This window comes from Squalius cephalus (assembly GCF_949319135.1).
Source record: "Squalius cephalus genome assembly, chromosome: 22".
NCBI lineage: Eukaryota > Metazoa > Chordata > Actinopteri > Cypriniformes > Leuciscidae > Squalius > Squalius cephalus.
Window position 1 is genome coordinate 5,116,965 of NC_137143.1, and position 12,733 is coordinate 5,129,697.

Consider the following 12,733-nt stretch of genomic DNA (forward strand, 5'->3'; position numbering starts at 1 on the left):
TTGCTCAATCTATAAACCAACTGTGTTGCTATTGAGATGTTAGCGATGTTTTCTAAAATGCTCAATGAATGATTCTCCTCCAACATCATTGACACTGACCTTCCAATGGATGTTTCAAGTTTTGTGCTCCGACCACACACACACACACACACACACACACACACACACACACGTTTGTAAGGACATTGCATAGATTTCCATTGATTTTCTATCAGGCTAATGGGCTGAACCAACCCCTACCCCACACCTAACGATTACAGAAACACGTGTAAAAAACAAGAATTACATAATTATATAACATGTCAATTTCAGACAACTGATATTTATATGCATTTTATGTAAGTAGTCTGTTATACAAAGATATCATACTGATTCACATTACAAACTCTCAGAATTTCATCTTATTTGTTTTGGACAAATAAATAACAACAAATTGGGTCTCTGAAATTTTTTTTTTCCCTCCTTAGTGTGAGCTCCATTTTCTCCTATATCATAGTATATATGAGCTATAAAAGCCTGATGTATCAAATATGATAAGCAAACTCAAACATATATGCAAACCTTTTTAAAAGATTTTGAAAAAAATGTTTCGTCTAAAGGTCCAATAAATTGTTCAATTTCATAATATCAGCCTGTTATTTCATGCCAGGCTTTACAGGGTTAATATGGTACTATATGAGTGTTTTAAAGGTTATATTTCAAATGCAACACTCAGTTTTATAGTATAGTTATAGTCCCTGCTTCATCTCTCTATCCACTAAGATATCCTTGGCCTGAAAAAGGTCGAAGACTGTACTAAAAAAATAATGTAGGCTACTGACATTACATAATATTAATAAGTAAAATACTAAATAAACACTAACTACAAAATACATGACATATACTGATTACTCAAGAAAATATTAAAGTTAAATACAGTAATAAAATGAGTATACAGTACGTGTAACAAATAATATCTCAACAGTTTATATTGACAAAGCACAAATCATTTATTCTAACTCACCAGGGCATACTTCAACCTCCCGAATATCTTCATCTTTAAAAAATGTTTATCCAGAAGCATCAGTAATAATTGAGCAACAAGCAATTTTCCCTAAGAGCTCAGTCTCGTCTCAGCCAGTGAAGTCATCTCACGTCAAAGTCAAAGGCACGCGCTTCATTGCCCTCGTGCGACGCGCGAATGCCAGCGGCGAGCCTGCGCATCAGCCATCTACCGCTCAATATGCACGATTAGCATACAGCTGTCGATTTATGTGCCCTGCTCTTCGCTTTGCCCCCTGACCTCAGTCAGAGAGCCGACCGCAAACATTATTCCACTGCCACGTACAGAAGCACCGCGTCATTCGCGGATTTATGAGCGCGAGGTGCTCAAGCGCGCTCCCCACTCGCGCGAGTCGCGTTTTAAAATGCCCCGTCCATCTGTCTGACAGCGCGCAGGACCATTGCTGTTTAATCAAGCAAGCGTTATTGCCCCCTAAACCCCTCCCGAGAAGCCTTTTATTCCAGCTCTCACACTCCCTAACAAGTGGATGGATTGCATGAGGTATTCCACTTGTTAAGGATTTCATTTTTTTCTCTCAAATTTAACACATTTTAAAATTATTTTTTAAAATCCTTAATTTTAAAACAAATTAAGATAAAATGCTCCTATTGTTTCTACAATTACAAGTTACTCCACCTAATCTGGATGAACCTTAATTAGTGCCATAAGATTTATTTTGCTTATAACATTAGTAGAGCATTTAATTTAGAAAGCAATGTATTACGAAATATTACAAATATGTTGTAAAATTATATATAATAACATGCTTGTAATAAATATTATATAATATTAATAACTAATATGTTTGTGTGTGTATAAAACATGTCTTACAAAATACTACAAATAGATTGTAGATTGTGTCCACCAAATTCAATTCAGTTTGGTGTAACCAATATGCAAATGTTCATTTCTGTGTGTGTGTTTGTGACAAGAAACTATGAACTATGAATGTCAGGTCAAAAAGTTAGAAAATATGTGATATTTTAATCTTTTTCCGTCAAATGGAGTAACTCCATTTTTTTTATATTTTTTATTACATTTAAAATAATAATAATAATAATAATAATAATATTCATAAAAACATTAATAAGATTACATTTCTGAGAAATTGGCACGTGTTTTCAAGTAGATTTAGAAAAGATTTCTCCTTCTCATCATCTCGAACATGGTTTGAAGTAAAAGTGAAACTGCACATTTTGCAAGTAAATTTATTTGCCAAATCCTTCAACACAAAGAAACAAAATTGCTTATGTTCCCCTATAGCTTATGAAATAATTGCGAAATGCAATCTGCTTCACAGTCCTTTATTCGCCACGTTTTGTGTTCTATGTGAGCACCGCATGCTCATACACACACCTAGTGCAGCTGAGTCTGTGAAACAGCGTAACTCTGTGAGAGACTGAGAAAGAGAAACCCCAAGGGTGCCACAAGCGCGTTACATGTGAATAAAAGACCAGTGTGAGAGGAGTGAGTTAGTGTGTGTGCATGTGTTAGGAGTGACAGATGCAACACGAGGAGGTAGTAAAGCTGTGAGGTGGTGGGACGGCCAGAGAGATCATAACTCTTCACATTGAAGAGACACTGTTTAGGCATCTCTGCAGATAAATCATCTGATAAATCAACAGGATGCTTCCGCCCACGGCTTCGCTCAGGAATCGCCGCGTTCACTGTCTGCTTATATGTCATTTATAAAGAAAATGTTTTGGATACATAGTTTACATTTTCTGAAGATTTTGTCTATGCAAAACTCACTGAGACAATGTCAGGATGCTGCTTATGATTGTCAGATATTATGGTGCTCTGATTGTTTTTTAGCGTGTCGCTATGCATTGCTAGGTAGTTGCTAAGGGGCAAGGTCACTATAGCACACGTCTTGGGCTTGGAGGGGTCTGTGCAGGCCTATTCGGGAAAAGTGTCACAGTGTGTCCCCTAATAGTATGGTCATTCAGCGAACTTACTACTAACAGCAAAAAACATGATTTTTTTGTTGATTTGTATGGTGGCTGAGAGAGCTCAATGCGATGCAGCTGAAGAAAACACATGCAAATAGAAAAAAACACCAGCAAATTAAGAAAACATCATCAGTTTGACAACACATACTGCAAATACTCACAACACAACCAAATACAGACTGCAAATACAACGCACATATGATCTGGATGTTAAAATGATAAAAAAACTCACTGACGTACACTGAACAATAAGCAGGTTTGTCACTTGTTGGGGTTCCCTTGAACCCCTTCCATATTGCGTTGTGAGTATTTGCAGCACGTTTCTGTATTTGGTTGAGTTGTAAGTATTTGCAGTGCTTTTCCATATTTGGTTGCGTTGTGAGTATTTGCAGTGCTTTTCTTTATTAGGTTGTGTTGTGAGTATTTGCAGTGCTTTTCTTTATTTGGTTGCGTTGTGAGTATTTGCAGTGCTTTTCCGAATTTGGTTGCATTGTGAGTATTTGCAGTGCTTTTCTGTATTTGGTTTCGTTGTGAGTTTTTACAGTGCTTTTCTGTATTTGGTTGCGTTGTAATTATTTGCAGTGCTTTTCCGAATTTGGTTGCATTGTGAGTATTTGCAGTGCTTTCCGTATTTGGTTGCGTTGTGAGTATTTGCAGTGCTTTTCCGTATTTGGTTGCATTGTGAGTATTTGCAGTGCTTTTCCGAATTTGGTTGCGTTGTGAGTATTTGCAGCACATTTCTGTATTTGGTTGCGTTGTGAGTATTTGCAGTGCTTTTCTGTATTTGGTTGCGTTGTGAGTTTTTGCAGCACGTTTCTGTATTTGGTTGCGTTGTGAGTATTTGCAGTGCTTTTCTGTATTTGGTTGCATTGTGAGAATTTGCAGTGCTTTTCCGTATTTGGTTGCATTGTGAGTATTTGCAGTGCTTTTACGAATTTGGTTGCGTTGTGAGTATTTGCAGTGCTTTTCCGTATTTGGTTGCGTTGTGAGTATTTGCAGTGCTTTTCCGTATTTGGTTGCATTGTGAGTATTTGCAGTGCTTTTTCAAATTTGGTCGTGTTGTGAGTATTTGCAGTGCTTTTCTGTATTTGGTTGCATTGTGAGTATTTGCAGTGCTTTTCTGTATTTGGTTGCGTTGTGAGTTTTTGCAGTGCTTTTCTGTATTTGGTTGCGTTGTGAGTTTTTGCAGTGCTTTTCTGTATTTGGTTGCATTGTGACATGAAACTTTGTGCAGCGACATGTAACTTGAAACTATTTCAAGGAAATCTATTTAAATGTGTTTTTAAAGGGGAAGCGCATCTCCTTATCCTTACACTTGAGTTGGTTCACCATCCACCTAAATTCATATTTAAAGCATTATAACACAAAACAGAACTTGAAAAATAGGCACAATGTTTTGTTACAATTTTACTCACATCGGAATTTGTTGCACACGTGTAAACACAAAAATCCGCACAAGATACAATTTTAACGCATCCGTTCTGAGCCACTTCCAAAAGTGGTGTTTAATCAGATGTACAGCAGATATCTGGACATCTGACCTGCATCTAAGTAAGGGATAATGTACATCTCAGAATAAACCCTGACAGGGTGATCAGGACCCCATCATGAAACAAAAAATCCCCCCACCGTTACTTAAAATAAACATTAAGTTAAAGATAAACAAATCTTTATTTCAGCTAGTTGCCAAACATGCCAAATATATAAAAAACAGTATCTCAATGGCACTAAAATAACACTCTGTGATTAACATTTTCTCACAGGCTCTAAAATAACACTCTGTGATTAACATTTTCTCACAGGCTGTGTGACTGAACTTGGTAGAAATGTTAATCACCCCTCGGGGTCAACATGTCACCGGACAACATGCTGTTTTGTGGAAGTGGGCAGAACATACGGGACGAAACGTACTGCACGCTTTAAGCTTATTATTGACTTTACAGCTGTTCTCTTTCTCCCAAATTAGTTTCTCACTCTCTTTCATCCGCAGGTCAAATGTTCCTCGCTCTTTTCTTTAGCTGTTTGGTAACCTACTTTTCTTTATAATTCAAATTCCCTTTTTTGTTACACAATTATTTTTGTCCCTGTACTCTGGCTGTCTCTAACTGCTTTTCCTTTATACATAAACTAATGTACTAAAGAACGGGGGTGGTAAGAGTGTTTAATTTTTTATGTTCATTTGATCAAAAGTACAGTAAAAACAGTAAACAATTCAATGCATCCTTGTTGAATTATATATATATAGTGTACAACTTCTTTCTCTTCTTTTGGGCAAATTATTTTTCTATAAATATTTGTGAAACAGAGTCACTCTTAAAGAGACAGTTCACCAAAAATTGAAGTTCGATATACAAATTGTCATGACTGGTCACAAAACATAAAAAAATTGTTTGATGAAAAAGATAGCTTTGATAGCTTGGACGGAGGGGAAAATGAATAAGAACTTTTATTATGAACAAGGACTTTTATTATGCTTTTGTACCATTAAAGGAGAACTCCGGTCAATTTTAACACTGAGCTCATTTTTTTGTAAATTTGGAGTGCTGTCAATACAGAGAACAACGACAAAAATCGGTGTTGCCTACACCGAGTTATCCTCTTTTTAAAATTTGCACCCTGTTGACTTCAATGGGGCAAGTTTTAAACCTGCTTTTAGCCTCTTAACATCCTTGATGTGTCATTACAAGTGCACAGGTCATGTGAGTGATTCCTTCTGAGTGAACACGAGTGAATCTGACTGCAGTAGATGTGAAAGATATGGATAAAAATGATATTTATTTAGCCAGCGCTCGTACCTGTATTTACATCCTGTTTTCGGTCAAAGTCCATAGTAATCGATTGTCGAGTTCACGCGCATGATCATAGGTACTAAACCAATGCGCGTGAACTCGACAATCAACTACTTTGGACTTTGACCGAAAACAGGATGTAAATACAGGTATGTGCGCTGGCTGAATTAACATCACTTTTATTCATATCTTTCACATCTACTGCAGTCAGATTCACCCGCGTTCACTCTGAAGGAACCACTCACATGACCTGTGCACTTGTAATGACACATCAAGGATGTTAAGAGGCTAAAAGCAGGTTTAGTACTTGCCCCATTGAAGTCAACAGGGTGCAAATTTTAAAAAGAGGATAACTCGGTGTAGGCAACACCGATTTTTGTCGTTGTTCTCTGTACTGACACCACTCCAAATTTACAAAAAAATGAGCTCAATGTTAAAATTGACCGGAGTTCTCCTTTAATACAAAGCTATTCAAGTCTTGTCCCCACACAAAGAAGTCCAAATGAGTCTATATTACTGGAAAAAGCAGCTTGGATGTGGACAAAAACAGGATGGCACATCAAATTGCTCTGCTGAGGCTCCTAACAGATTTTGTCATGTAAATGTTTACCTCATGTTGGCCTCTAAAATCTTGTTGTTGTTGTTGTTACAGAAACAGGAGGTTCAATTCATCTGCAAGTCATGTTCTAGATAACAGTCTTGCCCTGCAGACAATCACACTCACACGTGTGCACTTGAGTGTGCAGCGCTCTTGAATCAAGCTCCGCCTGTTCGGGACAGTTGGTGGCACTAATTTGTCCATGTTTTTGGCGCGCCAACTCTTGCCCTCCCTAAGCATGGGGTCTCTGCCATCTGCTGTGTTTAGCGGTGTTGGCCAGGGCAGAAGTAGGCAAAGTGCCCACTGAGACACTTCCAGACCTCGGCTGACTCGAGAGTCTCAACACAGACATACCTGGAGCTGCATGTTAGTTGTACCGCATGAATTTAATATGAAAATCTTTAATATATAATTACCAATACAAGATTGTGTCAAACAATTTAAGAGGTTTCCTGTCAATAATTTTTTTCTTTTAAAACCCCATCCATTTTGACGCGGAAGGCATACATATAGTTGTGGTCAGCATAAAAAAAGCACTATTTTTACATTTTTATATGAAATATATATTTTCCAAAACAAGTTTTACTCTAAAACTGTGAGAAAATCAAAGCCAAAAATCTAAAGAAGTTGATTTCTCAAAAAAATGAGCTTTCAGTAAGAATTTGTTTGGGTGCAGTACCAAACGCTTCCACTAGATGAAATTCGTCTCCCATTCATTTCCAATTTGCTCATTTTTGACCAGGAGGAGGAGCACAAGTGTGACTTTTTTTCAGGACCATTTAACCTTTTCAAATCATGTCCATGATTTTTGTTTGTGTTCACATAGCAAGTGCCAAAACTTTTATCAAGTTTCTAACCATTCCGATGAAGTAAAAAAATGATTTAAAAGAAAACATATTTTTCTGTCAAAACTTACAAAACAGCAACCGAGGGTTAAAAGGGGGTAAGTGTAGTAATATGGTGACATTTAAAACCGTGAGATTTTTTGCACATTTGCTAATTAATGAGAAGTTATTGATCAGATACGATATGGTTTTAGTTGAAAAATACTACGTTAAGACTGTTTTATAAGCTTACATTCCACCGGGTCCAAACGGACATGGGAATGCAAAAATCGAATGCAGATTTTCAATGCATTATGGTGGTAATGAAGCGTTTTTCTTTATTATGGTGGTACCACGTGACTTTATGCCCCCCAAAAGTTTAAATTATAAAAAAAATGTATCTTAGAATAGATCATCAGTGTATGAAATACATTTTAATGTATTTTTTAATCAATTTACGAATTAAAATCATGTCTTTTATCCACAAACCAACTCTTTTAAATTTGTAAATTTATGTTAGAATACTTCTTCCTAGTTTCTATCCTTAACAGCACACATCTGAAATCAACAACGCAGCTCTCGTGAGAACAGCAAACACATGAAGAGTGAACGTGTTGTGCATTGATTCATTCGGAATATGAGTCTAGACTGTAAGAGAGCAAGAATTAATGAGAGAGAGAGAGAGAGAGAGAGAGAGAGAGAGAGAAAGAGAGAGAGAGAGAGAGAGAGTTTTGTGATATTTACATTTTTGCAGACTCGTTTCATTATTATCTTCTGCTTACAATAAAATATGAGTCTACTAAGATTTGAAGTGGTATAAATATGAATATGAGTTGAAGAGCCTTGGTTCCACATAGTAAAGAAGAGAAAGTCCATAGAAAAATCAGTTTTTGGATTTCATTAGAGTTTCATAAGCTCCTTAGAGCTCTGCTGAGATGAAATTCCCAAGTGTCCTAGTGACGCAGAAGCTCGCGGGCGAGGAGGAAGGTTCGGCCTCACGTGGCTCTGACAGCCTCAAAACACATGGAAATCAATTTCTGGTGCCAGCTTTTTGTCAAAAGACTTATTTTTGATAATACTTACTCTCTAAAAAGTATATGTAATTTACAATGCTGCTGTAGAAACATCTGAAACATACATCAAATAGACACCTGCTGCTCTGGAAATGTATTTTCCAGGGAAAAATTCTTGTTTGATTGTAACTAGAAGGAACGAAACAACCTGAACGGCACAAGTGTTGTACTGTGCATGTAATTCTGTGATGTCACCATCTCCCCCTCCTGCTCACACTCACACTCACACCGATTACACCAAACAGGGCATGTGACTGCCATAAAGCAATTCTTTATAGATTATGAATCAATTCATCCCTAAGCCCAGAGCGTTGCTATGGACGCAGGATTCTAATCGTAGAGACGGAACAGACTATTTTCTTTAGCGGAAGCAATACAATCGTTTTTAAATCAAATACAAATTTTGTGTCAAATTATTGATTTATTTGGTAGGTAGCCATGTAATAAGCGGGATAATGTAGAGCGAGGGTTGTATTCGCTATAACAACCGCCTGTCTGGGTTGTATTCGCTATAACAACCGCCTCGCTCTACATTATCCCTTACGTACGGAATAAGGAATATTCATTTAAAAATTCGATTAAGTGACCGTTTACACGACAATGTCGTTTTGGGGGCCTGAAAAGCAAACTTTCAAAATCGGGTTTCAAAGTGCACGTTTTTAAAAAACTATACCATTATCGTCTCCATGTAAAAAAAAGAATAATTTGTGCGCGTAGTGTTTCTTTACAAAGTGACATCGCCATACTGGTCTGGCTGCAGAATGCAGTGTTTTTAATAGTTTTTGCAGATCCGTGTGAACGGGATCATTTTGACATTTTGTCGTCTGTACACGAACAACAAAAAAGGAACAACTTTATAATTTTTTGTATATCGTTGTGGTGTAAACACCCTAAGATTACATTTAATAGTTTTATTAAATTATTACTGTCACAAGATTATAATATTCAGTATTGAAAAAAGTAAAAAAAAAAAAGTTTTTTAGATTACATTTAATAATGTTTTTTAATTATTAGTGATAACTTATTTAGCAACTAGAGAGAACCAATAAATGACAGATAAACTTTATTCTATTTTGTTTAAATGAAACCTAAAATATTTAGTCTAAAATGCAAATATAACACTAAAAACTAAAATTAGTTAAGTGAATTAAGGCGTCACAACATAATATATGTTATGGAAAAAAGAAAATGTTAATTTTAACAATGTTAAATGTATGTTAAAACTGGATTAAGATTTTACACGCATTTACACGCATTTAGCTGTGTTATTAAATTACTAGTGTTTTTAAAGATTATCTTTTAATTTGAGTGACAATGACTAGTTAAAAACAGCTATATAATTCCTTAACAAAATATATTTTTTATAAAATAATCCAGAATACAGTTTCTTGGTAGGCACGGCATATTAGTGGCTGGTAGATTTCCTCAATTTACTAAAGCCCATTGGTTAGAAATTTTTTCCTTTTGGACTCTGGTTATTTTCCAAACCAAGAGCAAAATGACCACCATTCATTGGTCTGTCTATGCCAGGGTGAGAATTCATCCTGTCGATTAGGAAAAATGGACTCACCTGTATCAAAGTCTGAAGTTGGGTGGCACAGCGAGATCAGACAGTGAGGAAAAAGAGAAAGAAAATTAGTGTCTTATTGTTGAGATTTGATCATTTTTCCAATTCGCTGCATGCATGCATTGATAAACAACTGTGCACAGTTCTACATAAACCACATCCATTATCTTGGTAATGGACATTAGATCATTAACGGAGGCAAACTCCCCCGTCCAGATCCCAATGATCAATGCAAATAGTCCCTGCGCTGTCACAAAATTATGATTGATGATCTCTCCATCACTGTTTAGATCTATTTTAGAATTGGTTTCTGCCTTCACACACACAACTCCGATTCAATTAAACCTGCTTTTGTCTAGAAATGTGTTATCAATACTGGTATCCGTACAAAGACAAGCTGAGATAAAGATTCAGGGTCGCATGGAAAAGTCAGAGTTTCTGGCTGGGGTCTGTTGGCAGCGATGCCCTGCTGGCTAGCAGTGTGCTAGCAGATGGACGTTAGCGAGTGTGTGTGTGTGTGTGTGTGTCTTGAGGGCCAAATTCCCGCAGAGATCTGGACAGGGCAGGACATCATCCTTTATTGATATGGTGATGAAGCACTTTGAACAAAGGCACTATAAACAAACAGATGTGAACATACGAGGCTGAAGCACAAACACACACAAACACATGAAGGTAGAGTCTTTCTTCTTGAATTATCACTAGCGGCCGAGATCCTCAGACACGCTGACGTTTATGCGAACTGTCAGATGAGCACGAACATGACAGCAAAGGGCTTGAGCGAGAGGACAATATTATGACAGGAAGTGTGTCACTGCTTCAGAGGAAATAACTTTACCTGACACCTGATTCTCAGCAGAAAAACTTTTTTATTTTAGGATTAATAATTCAGAAGTCACCTAGATCTGTCTAGTCAAATTAAACTGAGGAACTGAGGAGGGAAGATTGTATGGGATGTGGGTTTGTGAAATAGATGTTTTGTTCCTTTGATGTCTTTAAATAACGTCATATCACTCATTATGGAAAGAGGCAGTTAGAAGAAGAGGAGAAAGAGACATAATGAAGAATTAAAAGAAAGAGTGAGATATGGAAAGATGTGTAAAATGAGGAAGGACACAGGAGAGAAAGCAGATGTTCTCACTCTTTGCTGTATGGTGGCGTGTTTGTGCTCCATCTCTCTCTTCTCCATAGCAGAATCTATGACCAGCTGATCCAACTGAAACACAAACGACATTGGGTTATAGAGTTGATTTTTTTATATATCTGACACTCCTTTTACAATATATATATAAGCTTTATTTTAGTTTTATAATATATACGTTTACCATAATTAATCATGTGAACAGTGCTTTCATGTGCAAAGCTCAATGTCAGTATTTTATGATATTAATAATGCGTCCAATAACTAAAATGCAGAACTTTTTGCTTTTTTTAATTGTTATTGCTCTTTGACACAGTAAGCAGTGAATGATTTTTTTCAAATTAAACTTATTATATACATTTATTACTATGATTATTTATAATTTTATTTTTAATTATAATTTAGTTTATTTTATTATTATTATACTTTTTAAATAATAATAATCAACAATAACAATAATGATAATAATAATAATAATCCAAAAATACATAAATAAATTGCTTTACTTGGGAATACCACTGCAGAGTGCAGTTCTGTAGAGACTCACGAAAAACATTTTTCGGCTGATATTATGTCTTTCACTATTCAAGACAACATGAACCTACATTAGTAACACATTTAACCTTGATAATGTAACATGGCAATGTATTTAAATATATACAGTATATATATATATATATATATATATATATATATATATACACAGTATAAAAAAAATATTATATATATACAATTAAAAAAAATATTATAATGGCCTTGATTTCATCACCAAAAATGCTGAGAAAGTTACTAAAGTCTGATAAAATAATTAAAATAAACCTTTCTTGCTTCAGAATAACATGCACTGATGAATCATGCACTTAAATTATTAAGTAAATAGGGTGAATTTTAATTTCAGCTTGTCTTTAACGCTGCTAATCCTATGAGATCATCACAAATCACACTGTGCGACATGGATATAATAAACTTGGGTACGACATGCATGTACGACTGTACGATAATGACACCTAATGAATTGTCGCAATTGAATTGAATTGACGCAAGTCAGTATAGAAGTAATCAAACAATTAGAGCAAGATGAATCGCACTTTGGCAATTGTGGTTTTTATGTGCACTGAAAAAAGTGGAGAGAGCGAAAGAGGAGAATACGGACACGGTCATGGCGAGGGAAAACAGGTGAACTTGACATGCCAAATTTGCATATGGAGCTTAAAGGAGAACTCCGGTCAATTTTAACATTGAGCTCATTTTTTTGTAAATTTGGAGTGCTGTCAGTACAGAGAACAACGACAAAAATCGGTGTTGCCTACACCGTGTTATCCTCTTTTTAAAATTTGCACCCTGTTGACTTCAATGGGGCAATATTTTAACCTGCTTTTAGCCTCTTAACATCCTTGATGTGTCATTACAAGTGCACAGCAATGTGAGTGATTCCTTTAGAGTGAACACGGGTGAATCTGACTGCAGTAGATGTGAAAGATATGAATAAAAGTGATGTTAATTCAGCCAGCGCACATACCTGTATTTACATCCTGTTTTCGGTCGAAGTCCACAGTAATCGATTGTCGAGTTCACGCGCATGATCATAGGTACTAAACCTATGCGCGTCAACTTGACAATCGACTACTATGGACTTCGACCGAAAACAGGATGTAAATACAGGTATGTGCGCTGGCTGAATTAACATCACTTTTATTCATATCTTTCACATCTACTGCAGTCAGATTCACCCGTGTTCACTCTGAAG

The 12,733-nt window shown here is 36.2% G+C and overlaps 1 protein-coding gene and 1 long non-coding RNA gene across 2 annotated transcripts in view; one reads left to right on the top strand and one right to left on the bottom strand.

Annotated features, from left to right (window-relative positions):
- acap3b (ArfGAP with coiled-coil, ankyrin repeat and PH domains 3b) overlaps nt 1-12,733 on the bottom strand; it is an 82,553-nt gene that overhangs the window by 17,231 nt on the left and 52,589 nt on the right. Inside the window, exon 9 of the mRNA XM_079857065.1 lies at nt 10,987-11,061. Coding sequence (XP_079713191.1) covers nt 10,987-11,061 — 75 coding nt within the window. The remainder of the gene's footprint in view (nt 1-10,986; nt 11,062-12,733) is intronic.
- Nucleotides 3,440-6,862, top strand: LOC307150188. Its single transcript, XR_013819664.1, has 3 exons — nt 3,440-3,840; nt 4,070-5,361; nt 5,689-6,862. It is a non-coding gene; the product is annotated as an uncharacterized lncRNA (long non-coding RNA).